This window comes from Zingiber officinale, chromosome 7B (assembly GCF_018446385.1).
Source record: "Zingiber officinale cultivar Zhangliang chromosome 7B, Zo_v1.1, whole genome shotgun sequence".
NCBI classification, from domain to species: domain Eukaryota; kingdom Viridiplantae; phylum Streptophyta; class Magnoliopsida; order Zingiberales; family Zingiberaceae; genus Zingiber; species Zingiber officinale.
In genome coordinates this window covers 98,177,875-98,201,016 of record NC_055999.1, presented here as the reverse complement: position 1 = coordinate 98,201,016, position 23,142 = coordinate 98,177,875, and the positions used below count along the sequence as shown (strand labels likewise).

Genomic DNA, 23,142 nt, shown 5'->3' with positions numbered 1-23,142 from the left:
TTTTGAAGCATCAACCTTATGAGTTATGACACGAATAAAAGGCGAGGCTTGTTACACCAACCCCAACTTATGATTGCAAAGCTAGTTCAAAGCATGTTTGAGGTTATTAACATGATTTATTTCTTACAGAAATCAAATTCCCATCCTCATCAGTGGGCTTCTACGAGAGATTTGAGAATGTTAACTTGCAGTTGCAGGTAAACCATGTAGCTCTTCACTTCATATAGCAACTCACTGAGGCACATCTCACTCCCACCTGGCAAAATCTTCCTCAGAGCTCTCACACGCTGGCTGTACTCATCCTCAACTCTGATCAGGCTCATGTAGCTTCTTCTGCTCAAACTTTTTGGCCTTGTTGGATTCACAAATGCCAGTGACCTGGGAATCGTTGTGGTGGCTAGAAACATAGGAAGCTGCTGGCTCTCTGAAGTGATCAAGGGGATCTCAACTTTGCGACGCTCAAGCTTGTGCCTCAGGGCACGGCTCCACTTAAAGCCATTGGCAGAGAGAGCCAGTGCCATGTCGACTTCAAACCTAACTGTGCTTTTGAGCTTTTGGTCTTCGATTTGGCGGCGAGAACTAGCATTGCCAGTGGCTTTGGCCAAAGCAGGGAGGAGATAGCCAATGTATCTATACAGAAAACTTGCATGGACTACAGCATTTGGTTCTGATGAACAGGCCCTCTTCCTCTTGCTTCTCTGCTTCTCTTCCATAAGAAAGGTGTCACTCCCTGATAATGCGAGTCATAAAAACTTTGGAGAAGAAATCATAAAGATGGCTCAAAATGAATTAGAAGGCATAGGAGGAGAAGATGGAAAGGAAGTTCTGGCGTACCTTGTTGCTGCTTGGGAAGTTTAATCCAATTGCTCGGAAGAGAAGAGAGAAAATGGCACTACTAAATAGGGCAAGAGAAGGGCAGCTCACAGTGCTCATTTGAATGCAGCAGTCCTTGAACTGGAGGCCAGCACAGAAGCAAAATAATTGAATGGTGGAGAGGGAAAGGTTTGGAGGCACCCATGCAAATGCATTGATCAACAACAGAAGACACAATTAAGTAAAAGAAGGGCCCAAGGGGTCAGGGCATGCAGCAGGACCAAGTGCTCAAGGGGTTTTGGCAGCCAAAACCCTCAGTCAGTCAGGGCTTGACATGGCTGGAGGCAGCACATGGTGGCACATGCAGGCAGAGAAGACGAGGAGCCCTCATTCAACTTCCATGTGCCATGGCCTCTATAAATGCCAACCATCAGATGAGTCCAACCAGAGTACCCTTGCACACTCTCACCTATACCTATCTCCTTCATCACAACTCATCACTTTAGACATGTAATGTACATGGATTTTGCAATTGTATTCATACATTTTAACCACCAATCCACATAGTTGAAAATGGTAAGGAGATGGTTCAGCTTCCTATTAGTCGATGTTAAACTATGACATTAAGTTCATGAACATGGATCCTGAGTGTACTTGTTGTATGCCCTCCCTCATTTTGTATGAGAAGCCTAACTTTACATGACCTGTGATGGTAAATATACTATTATTCATTGGAATGTATTGCCTCCAGGCCTCGTAGAAAGTCCCATGTAATTTGTAGAATGACTACTCTAAATGAGTATTGTCCCTAATAACATGAGCATTTGAACCTAACAATGGATAAAGAGCTAAGCTAGAGCGAGTCACTAGCATGTAACGGTATCTCCTAAAATGTTAGAATCCCAAATCCCAAATAGATGTCCAAAAATTTAAAGAACTATCAAACTCGACATGTTGAGCAATGCATTAGGTTGGATTGACATCATAGTCAAAATGATCATGTGACTCGTAGAGTTGGCAAGTCAAATGCATTAGGTGGTGGGTCAAATGGAATAAGAAAGTCAAATTGGTTGGTTTGGGTAGATAAGAAGCGATTAGTGGAATGACTAGATCAACACACTAGATGGAATCCAACTAACCAAACAAGTCAATCTAATTATGTTTGTTGAAGTAACTAAGTGGATCGAATAGTTAGATTAAGTGAGTTGGACAAGCAAAACATATGGGCTAAGTAGACTTGCCCAACCGAGCACATCTAACGGGCAATTGGCCAATTGTTTTGGATGGATATAAATTTAAAAAAAAAATCCAAGAAAAAGTAAAATGTCATAGTCGCTAATCATGCAAGCCGTACACTAATAGTCTAAACAAGGACAAAAGATGATTATGGATAACCTTAAATAATATAGAAAACCTTGTGTTGGTCCCATTGCACGCATTTGATTTTCCTTAGTCACTACAAGGTGCTTTCTTGTTCTATATATGCGGCTTCACACCGACCACACCAAAAGCAACAAGGCTCAACCACTAGGCATCACGCATTGATTGGTAACTCTCATGTCTTTCTACCTCTCTTAAATTGTTTCATCAAGTCCCTTGCAAGCACAAAACACTTCTACTCTTAGCCTGTCTCATGTAAGACTAAGCCCCACACGCTAATCACAATGAAAGCTACGACTCCATTTTTCTCTCTACTTACTATAAGATTACTCTTTCAAATGTCACTTTGGGAGACCTAACCACTTCTAATCAATAACTCAACTCAATTGTGTAGGGACTCAAATTAAAGTTCAACAATCATACTACTTGAATTTTAGACTTATAGATCTCATTCTTATTCCAATCAACAACCAAATGCTAATTATTCAGATATGATGTTTAGTGATATTTACACAATATAGATGCTTACCAAGTTGTTAACACTACCATGCCTCAATATATATAAGAAAACCTATATATCATTCATCATAAAAATATGCAATATATATATCCTTTAAGATTTCATTAACCTTACTATTTGAATGCTTTCTCTCTAATACTGAAAGTAGTGCATACAAATTCCTCATAAACGCCAAAGAGCTACTGTGGAGCACTAGTGAAAGTTTTTTTGAGAAGAATTGGAGTGTTTTAAGCTTCTTGTTTTCATGCCATTGATTGAGTTTGGAGGAGAGCAAAGTTGCACATGGGATTCATTGAAGCTGTGTGTCCCATTTAGCTGAGCTTCTTTGGACGCACTTAGACAAATACAAGCACAATTTATAGCTAAGAGTTGGGTGCCAAAATCATTGAATTCTCCATGATTAATTAATGCAGTAGTGTCAGTGGAGATGCAGCTGATCATTTTGCAATTAAATTCCAAGAACTCTAAACTAAAAGAAATAAAAACAAAAGCAAACCACTCCAATAATGAGAAAGAGTTGGATATGGAGCCCTTTCACTTTTGCACAAGGACACCAATATGCATGTGCCAAAATGCCACTATGGCCAAAATACTACAGTTATGACTGATAATTACGATAGGAAATGTTTTGGGGGGAAATCTTTTATGTTGTTTAATTATTGAACTCGAAGAGCAAAGGAATTAGGTCTTTAATCTCGTCTTGTTTTCTTTCGCAAATCAAACAAGATTCGGTTTGAGTGATCATGACTTAAGAGCCCACCAATTTGTTTGTTGCTGAAATTTAGAAATGATTTGGATGAACAGATTAATTTAAGAATGCAGCAATCATTTGATTGTGGCATCTTTACATTTATTTACCAACTGTATGTATTATACATAATTTTATAAGTAGCATGGCAATCATGAATCATAAACTACATGACTTTGTAGTATCATGCATAACTTATCAGTATTCCTCACATAGACTTTGTTAAGAAACTAATAAAGAAAATGATTTGACAATTTCTTTTTTCCTTTTTCAAAAAAAAAAAGAAAAGAAAAGAAATTGTGTTCTATTGGAGCCACGTGAACCCATAAAAAGGGTGGACCATGCGAGTATTGTCTTGTACGTGAAACAGTTTGGATAGAATCGGAAGAACATGGAAATAAAGCAAATTATTGTACTCATGCCTCACAAAAAGTGTGTGTATATCATTTAATTGGCATCTGTTTTTATTTGGCTCCATTAAGAATTCATTAACTTTGTTGTTTGTTTACATTTCATGTATGCCAAAAAAGTGAAATGCTTTTATTTTATTTTATCTTTTGGTTATGGAAATATTATAATAAGTAAAATTATTAGTTTTATGCCCAACAATAAACACTTGTCCATGCTCTAGAGATTAGCATTTCCTCATGTTGATCTTGAAACAGATTAAGGACGAACGTATTCATCTTTTGTCACAAGAGACTAACATTTTCTTAATTTTCAAAAATCAGAGTTTTAAATTTGTTACCGATTACTCCAGAATTAATTCACATAAACTGAAAAAAAAATAATGAGCACTTGTCTAATTCAGATCCAAATCTGAGACGACAGATGACAAGAAAATAAGAAAAATGTATAATACCAAATCTGAGACGACAGATCCGGTCCTGTAAAAATTTCCCATCAAACATCACAGGAGCATAAGTACAAATGCTATCCGTCTCTTTATTGAACCCGATGTTTAACAATTCAACAGAATCAATCCAGACTCTTGTTGATGAAAACACACACGATGACAAAACGGCTTTGGCCGCACTCAGAGCAGCATGGTCCATAATAATGATCTTGTATCCATACATGATCATGGAAAGATAATACACCCACGTGTTGCATGCTGATGGCACATCAGGTATCAAGACTGTATTGTAACTTCAATGCTTTATTCCGGACGAGAAGAAGTTAAATTATGAGACGATGTGACTTATTCGAATATCTCATCAAAAAGATGTGATAAACATTTGATCCAATTCCAAAAGTGGATTATTAAAGAAACTAAGAAAAAAACTCAATAGTGAATAAAATCACGAGTGCAGGAATTAGGCACGTCAACAAAGAACTCAACATTCAAATGGTGGCAATCCCCACTCTGACGGATTGAAATCCGAGAGCGAAGTAAGAACCTGATCGGCTTCTCTTTGATGAGAAACATCCAGCTGAGCATCTGGTACCATAACCACAGACCTGCATGCATCGTGACAGACGATAAGAAAGTTTTCGAGTGGAGCAAGTGTTGCCCTTGCATTCACTTACATCCCAGCATTTTTGGCTGCAGCTACTCCTGTTGGTGCATCCTCAAACACTAGGATCTTACTTGGGTCGTCGATCGTTCCCTGGTAACAAATAAAATTCAATGAGCAAACTTAGGAACGTTAATGGTTCCAACTTGTTTCTCTTTGGCAGAGGATTACCTCAAATCTCTTTGCAGCAGCAAGAAATATATCAGGAGATGGTTTGCCTTTCTTTACTTCTGGATCATCGCCCATGACCACATGGTGCATCAAAGCGAATATTTCTCCATGATTTTGCGTCTTCAGTGCAAAGTGCCGCTTGTGAGATCTGCTAAGACACCAATTATTAAATATTCTGGCGTTTTTGGCTAGTATACCAAAAATTTTAGGTGGAGAAAAGGATGGTCAATGTGATATCAAGACACATTTCAAAGCGTCCCATGCATTTAAATTCCAAATTAGTTAGATATTTAAAAAAAGAAACAAACAAGGATTACCCTGTTGCAACACCCATAGGTATTCCATTAGAATGTAGATGATTCACAAGACGTTTGACACCTGTTTAAGAAGAATTTGTGCAATATATTTTAGCAAAACTAGATTAGGGTGAAAGTTCAATAAAGAGTAATAAAGAAGAAATATGCATCAAGAAATAATAGGTCTTAGACAATTAGGCACCGTTATTCTCTTAAATCACAAGGGTAGAAAGGTGTTGTACCCATGGAATGCAAAAATCCACTTAAATTTTTTGCAAGTTGATAATGTCGGAATAGTGATATCAATTTTCAACTCTAATAATAAGAACAGTTCTAGGATATACCTTACTTAGAAAAATTCAATTAGAACAAGCATTAAAATCTTCAAGTCCTACTTAAATCAAGCTATTATATAAACGTCAACACAAACGAGGTTATGGAGGAATTTCAAAAGAGTGATCCTATGAGCAACAAGCACCTATATAACACTACCATCACTACTCACGAAATGAAAAAGGAAATCGACCAGCAGTTCATTGCAAAATGCTATAAGCAAGCTATGTGTATTGTTTTCTGGAATTGAAGCTTTGTTTAAAGTCATATCTGTAAATACTTGGATTCTTCAACTACCCCTCCACTCCTATATGCCTTTCAGACATCTGACATTGATACCAGTACCACTACTGACATGTAAAAACTTTTAAAAATAAGCAAACACCTAGATCTATCCACGTTAGATGCTCATAAGAAAGAACCAGTGGCATAGGTCAATATTTGAAAACTTCAAATATATTTAGAAGCACACTCAAAGGAATTATTTTCTAGATTTTCAATTGTAGTACAGTAAGCAACTTTGATGAGAGGGATACTTTTTCAAGCAAACATATAACAAAAGGGTGCTGGGAAATGATCAATTATACTTAGTCTTATCCTGCATTGCAAGAGATCGTTTCCGCGACTCGAATCTGTGACCACCAGATCACACAACAATATTTTTTTCAAGCAAACTTATAGTTCAAGAAAATATTTTTCTTAATGTAAAATACCATGAAAAAACAATGAAGACTAAATTTCTTTTGATTATTTTTGGCAAAGGACTCTCATCCCTCACACAGGCTCACACAATGATCCCAAGAGATTCAACCAGTCCAACTGAAATATCTGGAGTCCCAATTTTGTCATTCTCTATTGGCCATTCATATGCATCTCAAGTATCACGATGTGCATCTCACCTCAATTACAATAACTTTTTAAATGTGTTCTTTGCTAAAATCTACGATGTGTAACAGTTTTTACAACTTTGGACAAAGAGTTAATTACAATGCTAACGTTCTAGAAATGGTTAATTTGACTAATACACAAAACAAATCTATGTATTCCAATGAATCATCATCAAAGTACACATGGCTTTGCCTAGTAATTCTTGAGGCTTTTGTTTTTTTTTTTAAATCAATATTGATTTGTATAAGTCCACATACAATCAACCTGCTCAACCTAACAAACATAAAACAAGAAAAATGCTATTCCAAATCTCTAGGTACAGCCATGTCAAGCTGAATAGGACACCAATGATCCCAAGAGATTCAACCAGCCCAACTGAAATATCTGGAGTTCCAATTTTGTCATTCTCTATTGGCCATTCATATGCATCTCACCTCAATTACAATAACTTTTTAAATGTGTTCTTTGCTAAAATCTACGATGTGTAACAGTTTTACAACTTTGGACAAAGAGTTAATTACAATGCTAACTTTCTAGAAATGGTTAATTTCACTAATACACAAAACAAATCTATGTATTCTGATGAATCATCATCAAAGTACACATGGCTTTGCCTAGTAATTCTTGAGGTTTTTGTTTTTTTTTTTAAATCAATATTGATTTGTATAAGTCCACATACAATCAACCTGTTCAACCTAACAAACATAAAACAAGAAAAATGCTATTCCAAATCTCTAGGTACAGCCATGTCAAGCTGAATAGGACACCAAGGAATACACAATACAGAAGAAGGTAACCACATCAAGTAGACTCTTTCTAGAGGGGGCTGAATTGCAATTATCAACTTATCCAAATGCATTACACTTTGTTCTAAACAGTTTTCTAAAAATCGGCCTAGGCAGCCGCCTAGGCGCTAGCCAGCCGCACCGAAAACATTCTAATCGGCCAACCTAGGCGGCCTTGGCACCTAGGTGGGATTAGGCAGCCCTAGGCGCCGACAAATCGAACGAATCGTCTAGGCACGGCAGAAATAGTGCATGGTTTCATGATTGTTTTTAGTTTGGGTTTTCAAATTTAAAGCTCAATTAAAAAAAATAGAAATGTAACCTTTTATTTTGTATTGGGCTTAAGTTTTATGAGCCCTAAACTTTAGTCCAACAAGAAAATTGATTTGTTGGTTTACCCTAGCGATTAGCACCAAACTTCATCTTCATTCTACTGAGTAACCAGAGCTGGAGAAATTAGAGCAAATGAAGAAGCCCAAATTTATGAGAAATCAAAGAGTTAAAAGACTGGAGAAATTGATTTGAAGAAAAATTTATTGTCTGATTTTCCTCAACTGAGCGACTTGGAAGCGATTGAATTGAAGGTTGGCCAAAGCTTCATCCTTTGGAAATGTCATTTCATCATTCAACCTCGAAGAAGCTAGAGTGAGAGAACTTTACGAGGATGATTTTGCATCTGAAAAAGAAGGGGAGGATCACAATGATGATATTGAGTTTGTGTTCGATGAAAAACAAGTTGTTAAAAATTTTGGAGAAGTAGAATAAATTTATGATATTTTATTAATTATGATAGTGGATCCTTCCCCGGGAAGAAGGGGAGCCTTGGCGCAACGGTAAAGTTGTTGCGTTGTGACCAAAAGGTCACAGATTCGAATCCTGGAAACAGCTTCTTGCAAAAAAAGCAGGGTAAGACTGCGTACAATGGATCATTCCCCGGGACCCCGCATAACGAGAGCTTCGTGCACCGAACTGCCTTTTTTTTTTTTATTAATTATGTAATTTTGAACTCATTTTAAATTTGATATTATTGTGTTGGAGTTATAAAATACGATTTATTACATAATTTATGTTGATACCGTGGAATCCGCCTAGCGGTGGCTAGTCCCCGCCTAAGCAGCCTAGGCGCTAGGCATTGGTCTGGCGTCCAACTAACACCTAGCGAATTTTAGAATCTTGGTTCTTAACTGTCAACAATCAATGATAGTTCGCTAAAACACTAAAACCTAATTAGTTCAAGATGAAAAAACCATACACAGGTAGGCTCTCTTGCTATCTGTTTCATTTGTAATACTGTTATATGGAACTTTCATTCAAACCTTAAGCTAAATGATAATGTGTGTAAATCGAACGAATAACCTAATGATTGTTTGCAAGAGGGCCAATGTTAATCTAGCCAATATATTTCAAAGTGTTTTATATTATATAATTATGAAAGAACCAACAAAATTTCAAGGTCTAGGCATTCATCTAATGCTTACTCTTGGTCATGAGGAAGAATTTAATCCACTTGATGGTACTTGATAACTTTACACAAGGATGACAAATAGTCAAATATTGTAAAAGATGTCAATATTTCCAAGCTACTGCACCACAGATCCTTCAAATTCGTGATTTTAGGGATATATAAGCAACTATCCACTGAATGGATACAAACTTATATTGGCTTCTTATATCCTGATTTTGGTACAGTTGTATATTATACAAGTTAAATTTCTAATACAAACATCTCAGGGAGATGGAAGAATGTCAAAAAATCAAAACAAGCTAACTTTCGATGCTTAAGGCGACATTTGAACATTTTCACCCTACCCAACAGTCATAATCATTGGTTATGATGATGGTGCGCATAAACGTTGAATCCGATTATTTTTTTATTACTGAAGGTTCTGAAGGAACAATTTCTCCCATGCAAACGCCTCTTTTCACAAATTTTTTGGGTGCATTTAATTAGCTACTGCAAATCAATTGGAAACCGTGTATTTTCCTACTACATCACGCTTTGACCATCTGAATCAAAATAATTAGCAGAATCTGCACATGGATCGTTTGCGCTACTCACCGGGCAAGAGCTGGCACGACGGGAAGAGGTCCTGCAGCATTCCTTCTCTCTCTTCAAGGAATCCCTCGGGGGTGAGGAGGCCTTCGAGGCCACATTCCTTGACAAAGATTTGGGCGGACTCGGTGGCCTTCCTCCCCATCATCTTCGCCTTGAGCGACCAGTCGAAGGTCTTTCCGAACCTTGCCAGGATCTTCTCCTGAACCACCGTGTAGAACGGCTCCGTGTCTGCCCATGGCACAGTTAACGCCGATGCAACAAAACCGAGCGAAAATCGGGGGAAAATAAACAAGGGATAGCGAGATCACACCGAGGAGGAGGCCATCCATGTCGAAGATAACGTGGGTGATGGGGACCCGAACGCGTGGGAGAGCAGCCGCGAGGTGCGAGTTCGCCATGGCCAGATCTCCTCCTGTGTGAGCGCGACCTTCGACGAGAGAGCTGCAGGATCCGAGACGGACACCGGAGGAGCGGGCGATGTGGCGCCCGGCGACGGCGCGACGAAAACACCAGAAATAGGAAGGGTCGCCGCAGAGCGAGAAGACAGAGGCCCAATTAAACCCCCGATTCATCTAAATGGTCAATTGAACCGGTCCGGTCGGTTCATTTCAGTTCGACCGCCGAGCTCTCAATTTGAAATCGACTCCAGCTCGATGCGAGCACGAATCGATCTCCATCTCATCTAGTCATCAAACGGGTTAACAAATACGTAATTCGAACATAATTTTAGCTAAACATTTGTTGCTATGGGACACTAATTCCTATACACCAAGTCCTAGATCAAATAAAGCTTCACCCGAATGATGAAACCATGAATTGTAACAATCAAATATGTTCAAACAATGGTATTTTTGCAATTCCTTGATCAAATAAAGTTTCCAGAATGTTTGTTAAAGAAGTGTTGTTTGTGTATCAATCAAAAATGTAGTAACATAAGGTTTCCAATTTGCTTCACTCCTTAGAGGAAATTAAATGAAAGGGACATAAGAAGCAAAAGATTTCATGATCTTGTGGAACCAAGGAGCGTTTGCAACTGGATCAGCCACTTTTTGCGCAACCTCCCGAGCAATTGCAAGTTCAGCTTGGAGGGCATGATTCACTCTCCTCAGCTGCAGACAGTAAAAGGACAGATATATAAGATAGAGCAACCATTAGTTCCAAAAAGGTTGGGCCAACATTACCTCAATATTCGCATCCCTGAACTTTTCGATCTTTTGTTGCAGTGCTGAAATTGTCTTTTCTCTTACATCTTGAATTGCTGCTTCAAGTTCTTCAACAGTCCGAGGAACAAAAATGAGGCCCTCCTGCTTGAACAACCGTTCCAACATGTCAACATTTTCATCACTGAGATTCTGCCTCAGCTGCACAAGATAATTCACAAACATGAGAATGATTTCAACAAATACTTAAGACTGATAAGTATTTCCTTATACAAATGACCTTTTCCAATAGTGTTTCGTATGTACACACTGGAGTTTGACAGGTAGTAATCTCCTCCATCTTGTCTAATATTGTTACTGCATGTTCGTACACTTGAATTTGAGAATCTGTAGTCTGCTCCTTGTCGTCTTTTGCATCTAAAATGTTGGTTCTCGGTGAAGATTTTAATAGCTTTGCCCTGCAGCAAAAGAATGGCACTTGGTTTCTTGTTGTAGAAGTCGCATATAAAAATTCTCAGACATGCCTAGCTCCAAAGCGAAATGTGGAGAGGCTTTCCGAAGCATTTGTCAAGCAAGGGGAACAGCAGCAAAGCAATCCAGTTCTGGAATTTCCACCCTACGGCATAGAGATAAAGATGACTGCAATTGCACTTGATTTCCTGATTATGAAACAACTAACCAGTGCATCTTGAAGGATCCGGGTGAGTCTAGAATCCCTATACGGAATGTGGTTCACTTTCCCTGTTGGAAGAAAAAGGTCTAGCAGTCAATGTATTCTAAAGAGCAAAAGCCATGGGCTCATTTCATATCTAATGTTGCATGCTTGTTGAAAGAAGCATTGTTTACCAGTTGTCAGTGCATTGATAACGTTTCCTAATGCTGAAAGGGACTTATTTATGCTCTTAGCCTCTTCAAGTAGTGTTCCAACAGCACCTGTTTTCTCAGTTTTTTCTGAGCCAGCTAAGTCCACAAGAACCGTCTTCCCTATTTTTGACCTGGTAGTACAATTACATTACATGTAGAAACAGCGCTCGAGTGGAAATATGAGTTGGGATGTAACATTATATGTTCACGTCAGGTTTTCTGAACTCTTGAAACATAATATAGAAGAAGCTACAAATTTGTGCAAGAAATTAAGTTGAACTTAGAAGAAAGTTGGTTCTGACTCTTGAGACTAGTACTAGAATACATCCTTTTAAGCACAGATCTATTTTCAGTGGAGATGCATTGGTGACAGATAATAAACAGGTATGAATTACCTTCCATCTGTTACAGATTCCTGTTGAACAGAAAATATGTAGAGAGAATGACTCCTGCTACTCGCCACATTCATTTCTGTGCAAGTTGAAAGATGCAGAAATGACAGCTAGAAACATAAAGCAGTAACGTGATAAAGAACAGAAAAGAAGTCCTCCAAAAGCTTCTATTTCTAAAAGTTGAAGGATGCAACAGAGTAATACGAGTCTCGCCAACAGCTCTATTGGATATTCCACGCTGCATTATTTTATGAAAGGATAATCAGTTAATGGTGATGAACTGTGTTACTTCTAAAGGTACTCTTACATGTAGGCATCGAAGGGCTTCCACAGCATTTGTTATGAGCATCTGAAAACACAGACAAGAAAAGGAAGGTCAACAAAGAAGTACCTCTATCATTTGGAAGATTTTCAGCACATGTAGCTGACCTCAGTTGCACCAGAAAGAAATATTCCTTGGCACTTGCTCTCCTTAATTTGAATGTTGTCTTTCGATACATCAAAAAGATCTCTGACAAATAACACCATGAATTCTGAATTTTAGTCCTCAAAGGCCATGTTCATATAAGTGCAAATTAGCTTTATTTTCAAAAAGCTGATTCTAGAAACATCATCAGATCAAACTAGGAAACCAAGCAGGTAACTTATTCTAGATGCCACTGACCTTATCTTATCCATATATATCTCCACCTGAAAAAGTAAATAAGAAGAATGAGCAAAAAGAACTGGTAATGCATGACCAGACATGATATTGAAATTCTACCAAATAATTTTCACACCATTGTTAATTTCACTGTCCACTTTGTCAATTCACTAAAAGATTTCATGCCTTCAAAAAGCCCATCAACAACACGTGGAAGAAGACCCTTTTTCTTTTGATCCTCATCTAAGACACTAGGGCCCTTTAAGATGTAACGTATATATTTTGTATTAGTAATCATTATATCATACACCATATTTATTCCATCAATCAAATGAAAAGTTGTATGTAGTCAAAAGGTATTTTGCTCTCAACCTCCATGCTGTAAGTTTTTCCAGCCCCAGTCTGTCCATTCAAAGTCAACAATTTGAAAAATTATTAATTCCATGTTAATTAATGAAGAATCAGATACATGAATTTTGAAGAAGCAAAATAAAATATAAATCAAAATGTCAAGCATCAAATTTTGCAATAATTAGTATTTGTGCAAATATACAGAAAAGGGGTTTCATGGTTTTATTCAATGGACACAAGGGGTGAGCCTGGGAACAATAATGATAAGGTCACCTTGAGTGACCAAAGTTATAGACGTGCATAGCCTTTGGTTATGCAAGAGTAATGCTATGCAGAATGGTGATTTCCAAACCCTTGATACTATTTTGCCATGAGATCATGGAGATCAATAACTGTAATAAGGACATGGAGTTGAACTAGAGAAGTATAACTATGGTGTTAAATTTTTTATTCTTACCTAATCTACCACCTGATGCATCAACAGTAAGATAGTCAATTCTGTCAAAACTAAGTGGACTTTCATGCACATTAAATATGGTGAATACAATAAGTATGAGCTCTCTCAAATGATAAATGAACTAAACCAACGAATAGTAACACAAGAAAATAGCAAAGAGGTCAAAAATTATGAGGGCTCTATAATCCTTGCCTGGTTTCTAACTAAAAAGTCTTTTGATCCAAGGATCCACTTGATAGCTTTGGATTTTCCTATGTCACTATCTAAGAGCAATGTTAATTATTAAGATCATAACCTTGAAAGCAACTGGAGATAGAAAAGGACACGAATTTTACATTTTCTTGTCTATTTCCTTATGTAACAAACTATTGTCAGTCTAAACATCTAGGATCGCCTCAAACAATATCAAGAATTCTTTGACCTAAGTTTCTTTGAGCACACATTTTAACATCCAAGACTTGAAACAAAAAAGCATTGGCAATAGGCAAATATATGATTTTACACTTATGTTATTTTATCAATATATTTTCCTTTAGTAGTACTTCTTGATACTGTTGAGTGTTGAGAGAAGATTCAAAATCATTAATTAAATAAATTTTTGGTCCCATTAACACGGCACATGCACAATAAGCTCTGCAGAACAGTAAACTGGTAAAAGACACACAGAGGTAGTAAAATCACGGCTTACCTGGCCATAAATGAGAATCGTACCATTTATTCCATTTAAGGCACCTACATAAAGAGACAATTAATCTGTTTCGAAGATGTAAAACTAGACATGATCTTCGGGAAGAAAGAAGAAATAGACTATCATTTCTAACGCAAAGTATCCTGAAGAAAACACAATCAGATGATAATTCTTTTTTCATGTGCGTCCACCTTCAATTATCGGCATTGCAAGGAAGTCATAGACTTCTACTTGGTCAGAATCTTGATAAAATGCCTTGTCAAAGCAAAAGATGGCATCTTCTCCCTTCTCATCCTACAAGCAAAGCCATGTATGATCACACCAATTATTATCCAATGAGGAAAAGCTTTAACAATCAGGAATAGAACCTGGAATGCAAAAGACTGCGCATCCAAGGCCTGAATGCATGTAGATTCACCATGCAGTTTTTTCTCACTTGAAATCAAAGGTCTAAACCTCACACAAACTGTTATGTTGGCCATCCTTTCCAATTTAGTGAGATAAAAGCATTCAAATTTAGGACCAGCCTGCAATAAGATGCAAAGAATTTTTTAAGCTGGAGGCTTGCATAGATCCTAAAGCTTTTAATGGAAAAAAAGACCCATGTTTTAACTGAAAGAAGTGCATACAAATAAATGCAAAAAAGGTTAAACATAAGCTAAATAAAATCTTGAAACGCTCGAAAAGTTAAGCTCAAAGAGACAACATCCAAACAAGTGAATGGTAAAATCCAAATAGGGGCGGTGCCTATAGGTTAAAAATTGCGACTGTCAGACAGTAGCCATTCATGCGACCAGGACAAGCCTATTGAGCTCTATCAATTCTTTTGAACACCCATCTTGATATCTCAAAATGGCTCATGTAGTAGGTCCAATGAGCCATTTAATTGTGAATAAAATGCTATTTAATAAATTTCTATCTCAATGAAAACAAGCATGTCCCAATCCATCATCATGCATCCCTGTAATCCATACGGAAAGTAGGTCCAATGCACTATGAAAGGATGCCTCTACTGGAAAACCAAGGAGCACAGAGACTTCTTAGAGCCCAAGTTAAGATCGTTCGCATCAAGATACTTCTTGTCGTGCTTCCGGAATAAGCTGCGCGCAATGGATTCTGCAGATCGGTGTTACAAAGTGTCGATCAATCAATCGAGTTGGCGTCGAGAGGAAAGACGGGTCGGGAAAAATAGAGATCGGTGTGCTCGAGAAGAGAATAGTTTTTTACCTACTGCGTCCGCCGAGAGGAACGCACTAGCGAAGAACTGCTGCTCCACAGTGAAGAACGCGCGGTCGGATAGACGGCGTCGGTAGGTTCTCGAGGATCGGGAACTCTCAACGTCGAAGAACGCGGCAGCGGAGAGACGACATCGGTCGGGCTCTCGAGGGTTGGGAACTCGAATAAGTTTCTCCGAGGGTACACTATAGCAAGTGTTTTTTTCCGCGCGAAACGTTTCCAAGACTCTGTTTCTTAAAAAGGAAAGAAACAGATATAATCAATAATTGCGTGGACAACAGCTCTTCTGCTGCTGCGTTTACATGTCGGGAAAAGGGAGGAGGCGTCCGGGGCCGGCAATATGTCGAACAAAGGGCGGAGCTTCCCTTGGAGGTTCGATCTGAGTGATTGCGTCCATGTCGATGCCCCTAAGGAGAAGCCATCGGCTCCAATGATCAGGCGCGTGGACCATGGGAAGGCTTGGGAGGACGAACGTCGGCGGCGGGCGCTATCGTTGGCCCTTCAGGCTGGAGTCGCTGGCAGCGTTGCAGGGGACGATTCGGCGTGAGGCGAGGTGCTACATATCAGAACCTGGAAGAACGGAGCAGTGCGAACGGCGAGTGGGAGAGCGGATCCAACGTCGAGAAAGGAGGATGACGAGACTTGGAACCCTGCTAGTCAACGAAAAATGGACTCCTTCCGCCTAAATAAACATATCACAGAATCCTTATTTAAACCCTACTCAGAGACCCAAAAGGTCACTTTGGGTCATTTCAGCCTTCCTTCCCTTTTCCCGAAGCATTCGCCGCTATGGCCGCCGCCGCCGCTATCAAATCCCTCCTCCGCCCCTCCGCCACATCGCCGGATTTCTCCGCCCTCCTTCCCCTCTCCGCTTCCTCCTCTGCGTCGTGTGTCTCCTTCCGGTCCTCCGGCTTTCAACCCTCCTTCCTCGGCATCCGCCTCGCCGACCCCGCGCATCCGACGATCCCCGCGCTAAGGATCCGAAGTGCGGGAAGGGGAGTTCGCATCGAGGCCGCAGCGAGGCCCACTATTCTGGTGGCCGAGAAGCTTGGGGAGGCCGGGCTGGCTCTGCTACGGGACTTCGCCAACGTGGATTGCTCGTACAACCTCTCGCCCGAGGAACTCTGCGTCAAGATCTCTCTCTGCGACGCGCTGATCGTGCGAAGCGGGACGAAGGTGACGCGGGAAGTGTTCGAGGCCTCCAAGGGGCGGCTCAAAGTGGTCGGCAGGGCCGGGGTGGGCATCGACAATGTGGATCTTCAAGCTGCCACGGAGAGCGGGTGCCTCGTTGTCAATGCGCCGACCGCAAACACAGTCGCAGCAGCTGAGCATGGGATAGCGCTTCTTACTGCAATGGCAAGAAACGTCGCTCAGGCTGACGCCTCGATGAAAGCTGGTAAGTGAGCCAACTTCGTTGTTCGTTACCTGCATTTTGTTTAGATCTGCAAGTAAGGAAACGAGAATGATCATTATTACTATATGGGTGGATAAAAAAAAATTCTTTATATCCGTATTTCATAATTGCTTGTTTGCATTATGAATTATGAATTTTCATGCTCTCAAAGTACCAAATCATGGTTTTAAAAAGATCTTGGCTGATTTTGAAGGGGATATGACATATGCAGATTATAGAAGCAGTTAAAGATCTTATCAGATCCATATAAACAAATTTATACAATCAAATTGACTCAAAACCTAAGCTACTTTCTTTAATAGTTTGTTACTTGTAAATGCTAACTTAAAATTTTCAAGTGGTAAAATATCTTTAGTTGTTATTGTAGGTCCTAGTAGGCCGGCTAGAAGGGGATGAATAGCCCTTCAAGTTAGAAAAAATCTCTTGTTTTTGCTTAGCAAGGATGCACAATTAGATTAAGCAAATATAAACAATTAACATTAAAGAAACAACTTAAAAAGAATAGGTAAAAAGGCCAAAGTTTATTTGGTTACAAATTAGATGGTTGTTAATCCAATGTGTTGAAAAGCTTACTAAAAACTACTTCGTTGAAGCTAGAGAAGCTTTTTACACATGTTGACAGCTTAGAAAAGATTAGGAAAGTTAATACAAAAGTTGTTGTTCATTTTCTAGCGTCAAGGGACTTTTTATAGCCTCCTGGGATGAACTAGCCATTGCTTTTCGCCGCTCAGAGGCACCTCCAAGAAGATAAACTTTATCCGTTGAAGATAAAGTTTTATGTTCTTCCAACGGCAGCCGAACGGCTATTGAAGGCGTCTCCAACAAGCTTGAGGGTGCCTCCAACAAGGTTGGAGGCACCTTCCACACAAAGGCACGAGGGTGCCTCCGACCTTGTTGGAGGCGCCTTCCACAAGGCAGATCGGCTTCCAAGCTGATCTTCTTCGCGTGGGTGATGCTTCGGTTATCCAGAGTTGAGCTCACTCGAACCTAACTCTAATCTTCTCCTCGAGCAGTCTTCCGCTTCGACTTCTTGTCCCTCGGAAGTGCCGCGCAGATCTTTCTCGTCCGTTGGTGTACTCTTCTGTAGCTTCTCGTCCCTCAGACACACCGAGCCCGTCGACTCGTTTCTCATACCATCTTTCTCGTCTGCTGCATCTTTCGCTTGACTTCTTGTGTTCCTAAGTTTCTGCACACTTAGACACAAGGATCAAACACAACATGACCTAACTTGACTCGGTTGATCACATCAAAACCAAACCGAGATACTTACATTTGTAAATATTTTAATACAGATTGCATATGTCCCTTCAGATTTCTCGTATGAACGTATTGTTTGCTTATACTTTTTAAAACTTGTACCCAAAATTACCTTTCTTGTCTTTTTTTTAAATCTAATTGAATGGAAATGTGGTGCTCCATAAATATTTGTGAATCTACAACCCAATAGCTACTTTTGTGAGTACAGGTCAAGTGGGGTGGAAATTTAGACGAGTTTTTTACCCCCAGTTTAAAGGGCAATTACTTCTCTGGTGAATTTTGCTGGTCATCATGAATTAATTCATCTTTAACTTCCAAGAATTCAGATTTATCTTAATCTTTAGTCTGCATTAGTTGTGTAACTCCTGTTCAAAGGACAATTGTAATCAGTATTTAAATATTCAATTTGGAATGCCTTTTCCCATACAGATTGTGATTCCTTCTCTGATTATCAATCTCATTTATGATTTACCTCCCTTGGAGACCAGACTATTGTGTGCTTCTCTCATTTATGATTTATCTCTTGGAACTATCACTGCCAAGGTTTAAAATTTTGACCTGAGATTCCGGTCTTGGACCGGAACGATACGGTTTCGGTATCGTATCGTGCCGTGCCGATACAGTTTCAATATTTTTTTTATTTAAATATAGTAATTACTAGATAAATATATTAATTGTGTATAATTTAAAAATAAGTTGTATATTGAATTTATATGTTCTCTATTATTAAACAACTTAATATTGTTAGAAAAATAATTAAATATAGTTTTCTAAAAAAAATTGATCTATCAATAATTTGAATTAAAATTAATATATCATAATATGTTATCTTGCTAATATTAAAAGGAGTAGCGTGAATCAAATAGAAATAACATTTTACTTAAGTAACCTCTATAGTTCTCCAATGCCTAGATTAAATAATCATAATTATATAAATTAATACAAAGATGCTATTTTATATAATAATAATTATATAAATTAATACAAAGATATTATTTTATATATAATAATTATATAAATTATTTATTTATTTAAACAATATATATTTAAAATAATAAAAATATATTAAAATAAAAATTAAATATTAAAACAGTGTAAAAAATATCAGAATATAAATTTAATTTATTAGAATTTTTATAAATTTATTTTAGAAATTTTAAATAAAATTTAAAACAGTAAAAACAATTTCAAATTATCATTTAATAAAATTTATCAATTTTTTAAAATTTGAAATATATTTTTCATATTTTATTGAGATAATTTAATTAGGGTTTATGAAAGCCTCTTCAAAATATCACACCTAAGTGGAAAATATTTGAATTATTTAAATTACAAATTTTGCACGCACGCCCGCGATCGCACGCACGCAACATCTCCGGTGCCCCGTACCCCTCCGGCAGCGCCAGAGGCGTCCGGCGACGCCTTTGGCGGCGCCAGAAGCGTCGCATCACAACGCCTCTGGCGCCTACCATGCTTCAGGCGCCCCGCAATGCCTCCAGTGGCACCGGAGGCGTCTGGAAGCGTCCGACGACTCATTCAGCTCACGACGCGCATTCGAAACTGCAGCGCATAGGGTGCCAGTTTCGGTTCCCTGAACGGTAAAAATCATCCATATCGGGCGGCACTGAACAGTATTTCAATCCATGATCATTGCAGTTTCAAATAGGTACCGATACTCTTGTTGCCTATGCATCTTACTCAACAAGTTAGTTGGCTAGCTAATGAGGGTAAGATGCATAGTCAAGGTATGATGCATGAAATGATGTTACTACGGTATTTCAATCCATGATCACTGCAGTTTCGAATAGGGTCCGATACTCTTGTTGCCTATGCATCTTACTCAACAAGTTAGTTGACTAGCTGATGAGGATAAGATGCATAGTCAAGGTATTATGCATGAAATGATGTAGCTTGCTGCAAGATTAAAAAAATTGAGCCATCAAATAGATTGAAACAAGATAAAAGTCTATATACAACGGACATTTGAATTAGGGTGGTAGTTGGGGTCAACTATCTCATAAATTCCTTAAGGAATTAGAAATGACAGGTAATAATTTAAAACCAACATGATTTTTATTATATTAGATTCTCACACACATTTGAAGGCTTCTAAAAGTTGGTGTGTTATGCAACTTGTTAAGCTGAAATGCTGAATCTTGTTTAATGCTCCTATGCATATATGGTGTTATGTATTCATCTATTGATTTTATTACCTTTTGTTGCATTTACACTAGCAATGTGAGTTTACAATATGTAGTATGATTTACAAGTTTGCTATGTGGCCATGTTTGTCATATACAGGCAAATGGCAGCGCAACAAATATGTTGGTGTCTCTCTGGTAGGGAAGACACTGGCGGTGATGGGATTTGGAAAAGTTGGTTCAGAAGTTGCCAGACGAGCAAAAGGACTTGGGATGCAAGTGATTGCTCATGATCCTTATGCACCTGCTGATAGAGCCCGTGCTATTGGAGTGGAACTTGTATCATTCGATGAAGCCATCTCTACTGCTGATTTCATATCACTTCACATGCCACTAACTCCAACAACTGCAAAGATATTCAATGATGAAACATTTGCAAAGATTAAAAAAGGAGTAAGGATAATTAATGTTGCCAGAGGTGGGGTTATTGATGAAGATGCCTTGTTCCGAGCGCTTGATAATGGTACAGTTGCTCAGGTAAGCTTCTGCTGACATCTCTCACCTTCCAATTTATGTCCTTTTAGTTTTATGCCAAATTACAATATATCACTTAATTACCAGATACTGAAAGCCAAATCAATCAAGCTGTAGCTTTAGTTTGATGCATTTGCTGCTTAGATTTGTGATGATAACATTAAACTAATTCATTTATGGAGGTGGAATGTTTGGTGGATCAAACTATCTCTACTACATGTCTATTAATTACTTTATATCTTCAGACTCCTCTAATGGGTTATTGAAATTTCTGTTGGACTTTTGCCACTTGTAACTGAAACAGGCTGCACTTGACGTATTCACCATCGAGCCTCCTCCAAAAGACAGCAAGCTGGTGTTACATGAAAATGTTATTGCCACTCCTCATCTTGGAGCAAGCACTGTGGAAGCCCAGGTATGTGTTTTAATACTTGAGCTCAAATTTATTGGTTAAAAGCAACCTTCACTCTCCGAAGTGTGTTTTCAAGCCTATATTTGTAGCAGAAGCATCTTGTATAAGCTCCTTTTCACAAGTTTACCTGTTTCTCTATTGGCTATTTATGGATACAAGTAGCAAAGATCCATAAGAAGTACAGTAGACTATTTTACTTGATATTTTACAAATATCTGTCTTCTAACTTATGGCCATGATCATCTATGTGGTCACTATTCCTAGGAAGGTGTAGCTGTAGAAATAGCAGAGGCTGTTATTGGAGCATTGAAAGGTGAACTTGCTGCCACTGCTGTGAATGCTCCAATGGTTCCTGCTCAGGTGATTATTTATAATATGTCCCCATAATTTTTCTTTTTCCATTTTACATCATCGGAAAACCTGATAAAATTTTGCTGTGGCAGGTCCTTTCTGAGCTAGCCCCTTATGTTATTTTGGCTGAGAAACTTGGTAGGTTAGCTGTTCAATTAGTCGCTGGGGGAAGCGGTATTAAGGGTGTTAAAGTTGTCTACACATCTGCTCGAGATCCCGATGACTTGGACACAAGGGTTCTTCGTGCTATGATCACTAAAGGGATCATCGAACCTATATCTAGTGTGTTTGTCAACATTGTTAACGCAGATTATACAGCCAAGCAGAGAGGTCTTCGCATCAGTGAAGAGAGGATTTTCCGTGACAGCTCTCCTGAGATTCCTCTAGACTCAATTCAGATCCACCTATCTAACGTCGAGTCCAAGTTTGCCAGTGCCTTATCTGATGCTGGTGATATAACAGTAGAAGGAAGAGTGAAGGATGGCATACCTCGCCTCACCCTTGTTGGCTCTTTCAGCGTGGACGTGAGCCTCGAAGGGAATGTCATACTGTGTAGGAACGTCGATCTGCCTGGTAATATTGGTCGGGTGGGAAGAATTCTGGGGGAACAGAACATAAATATTAGCTTTATGAGTGTGGGTAGAACTGCCCCAAGGAAACAGGCTATAATGGCCATTGGTGTTGATGAGGAACCCAACAAGGAAACTCTGAAGAAAATCGGAGAAACTCCAACTATCGAAGAATTTGTCTTCCTGAAGCTATAGGATAATTGTCATTCTGCTTTAGCATTTTTCATTTGAGCAAAGTATTGTCATAAGGTGCTGATCCACCCAACAAGAAAGCTATTTGGAGGATCATTGACGCTGCTTTGGTGGAGTTGCCACTGTGATTGCCTGTTCGATGTGCCTTGCATTTTTCATGCATGTGGAGTTTCCCAACATTAGTTAGTTTATACAATATCTTTCAGAATCTCCTGACCTAATTTTTGGATGCATCTGCTGTAATCCTCCAGGTTATATTGCATGATTTGTATTGCTTGATCTGTGCAGGTGTCGCCAGCAAAAACTGAGCTGTGCCTTCCATTTTAGAGTGAGAACTGGATCAACGAGTCTACACACACAGATGTGCTCTCTTCGCCTGAGTATTTGTTTTCAATACTAACTCTCAAGTGCTCTTCGAGCATGACAACCAAAATTCTTCAATCAAAGGCCTTTAGGAGGGCAAAGGTATTCCTAATGAATGGCTCAATACTAATTCCCAGGCGCTTTCCAAGCGAGACAACCAAAAATCTCCAATCAAAGCTCTGTAGAAAGAAAGGGACACGGTCACGGTTTCCATATGACAAGAATCAGAAACCAAATCCGAATACTGAAGAATCATGGCAAAGTGCTTTCCCTTTTCATTACCAGACAAAAACACGGGATCATTCATGGCCACACCAAGAAAATGCATGTGCTTGTAGGGCCAACCATCATCCTCATCAGCCATGGCGCATCTATTGCACAATCCCTCTCACAGTCTTTTCTCACCTTCTCGCATTCAATAGCTAAATCAATTGCTTACTGCTTGAACTATCTATAGCAAAGTCATCGATCTTCTTGAAATTTTTTTTCTCCTTTCTAGTTCTGAATGATTCTTTAGAAGCCATTTTCGTCAACTTGCTCCAGCTTTCTTTGGTTCAGATCGATCTGTTCAACCAGGCCCTATGACTATTACAGCATTAATGAAATGATGT

The 23,142-nt window shown here is 38.8% G+C and overlaps 4 protein-coding genes across 6 annotated transcripts; 1 reads left to right on the top strand and 3 right to left on the bottom strand.

The window, feature by feature from the left end:
- Positions 1-713, bottom strand: LOC122006461 (transcription factor bHLH146-like). The gene has a single exon (XM_042561975.1). The coding sequence runs from the start codon at positions 711-713 to the stop codon at positions 150-152; it is 564 nt and encodes a 187-aa protein (XP_042417909.1). The 3' UTR covers positions 1-149.
- Positions 714-4,384: 3,671 nt separating this feature from the next.
- On the bottom strand, positions 4,385-10,094 carry LOC122006460 ((DL)-glycerol-3-phosphatase 2-like). The gene is made up of 6 exons (XM_042561974.1): positions 9,818-10,094; positions 9,511-9,735; positions 5,467-5,527; positions 5,150-5,297; positions 4,992-5,071; positions 4,385-4,922 (listed from the first exon to the last, which is right to left on the bottom strand). Exons 1-6 carry the CDS (start codon positions 10,077-10,079, stop codon positions 4,799-4,801), a joined length of 900 nt encoding a protein of 299 aa, XP_042417908.1. The 5' UTR covers positions 10,080-10,094; the 3' UTR covers positions 4,385-4,798.
- A 245-nt stretch (positions 10,095-10,339) lies between these two features.
- Positions 10,340-15,569, bottom strand: LOC122006458 (kinesin-like protein KIN-1). Of its 3 annotated transcripts, XM_042561970.1 has the most exons (18): positions 15,290-15,569; positions 15,037-15,178; positions 14,431-14,589; positions 14,254-14,356; positions 14,063-14,106; positions 12,939-12,968; positions 12,703-12,825; positions 12,588-12,613; positions 12,353-12,434; positions 12,231-12,272; positions 12,128-12,161; positions 11,927-12,002; positions 11,514-11,662; positions 11,347-11,408; positions 11,192-11,283; positions 10,948-11,125; positions 10,689-10,868; positions 10,340-10,616 (listed from the first exon to the last, which is right to left on the bottom strand). In XM_042561970.1, exons 3-18 carry the CDS (start codon positions 14,542-14,544, stop codon positions 10,476-10,478), a joined length of 1,476 nt encoding a protein of 491 aa, XP_042417904.1. In that variant the 5' UTR covers positions 14,545-14,589; positions 15,037-15,178; positions 15,290-15,569; the 3' UTR covers positions 10,340-10,475. The 3 variants fall into 3 exon arrangements, with proteins under 3 accessions (XP_042417904.1, XP_042417905.1, XP_042417906.1); XM_042561971.1 differs by lacking the exon at positions 15,037-15,178; XM_042561972.1 differs by lacking the exons at positions 12,703-12,825; positions 12,939-12,968 and having other exon boundaries at positions 14,431-15,178.
- A 443-nt stretch (positions 15,570-16,012) lies between these two features.
- Positions 16,013-22,449, top strand: LOC122006456 (D-3-phosphoglycerate dehydrogenase 3, chloroplastic-like). The gene is made up of 5 exons (XM_042561964.1): positions 16,013-16,694; positions 20,271-20,647; positions 20,949-21,059; positions 21,321-21,416; positions 21,500-22,449. Exons 1-5 carry the CDS (start codon positions 16,088-16,090, stop codon positions 22,169-22,171), a joined length of 1,863 nt encoding a protein of 620 aa, XP_042417898.1. The 5' UTR covers positions 16,013-16,087; the 3' UTR covers positions 22,172-22,449.
- The last annotated feature ends 693 nt before the right edge of the window (positions 22,450-23,142 follow it).

Bases quoted from the DNA above. Each gene is read 5' to 3' on its own strand.
- LOC122006456 (XM_042561964.1), top strand. From the start codon at position 16,088: ATGGCCGCCGCCGCCGCTATCAAATCCCTCCTCCGCCCCTCCGCCACA. The intron at 16,695-20,270 runs GTAAGTGAGCCA...TGTCATATACAG, and splicing joins TGACGCCTCGATGAAAGCTG to GCAAATGGCAGCGCAACAAA. The intron at 21,417-21,499 runs GTGATTATTTAT...TTGCTGTGGCAG, and splicing joins CTCCAATGGTTCCTGCTCAG to GTCCTTTCTGAGCTAGCCCC.
- LOC122006458 (XM_042561970.1), bottom strand. From the start codon at position 14,544: ATGGCCAACATAACAGTTTGTGTGAGGTTTAGACCTTTGATTTCAAGT. The intron at 12,435-12,587 runs GTCAGTGGCATC...GTTATTTGTCAG, and splicing joins ATATATATGGATAAGATAAG to AGATCTTTTTGATGTATCGA. The intron at 12,273-12,352 runs GTCAGCTACATG...CTGTGTTTTCAG, and splicing joins TTCTTTCTGGTGCAACTGAG to ATGCTCATAACAAATGCTGT.
- LOC122006460 (XM_042561974.1), bottom strand. From the start codon at position 10,079: ATGAATCGGGGGTTTAATTGGGCCTCTGTCTTCTCGCTCTGCGGCGAC. The intron at 5,528-9,510 runs GTGAGTAGCGCA...CTTCTTAAACAG, and splicing joins GTCGTGCCAGCTCTTGCCCG to GTGTCAAACGTCTTGTGAAT. The intron at 5,298-5,466 runs GTAATCCTTGTT...GTGTCTTAGCAG, and splicing joins CCTATGGGTGTTGCAACAGG to ATCTCACAAGCGGCACTTTG.
- LOC122006461 (XM_042561975.1), bottom strand. From the start codon at position 713: ATGGAAGAGAAGCAGAGAAGCAAGAGGAAGAGGGCCTGTTCATCAGAA.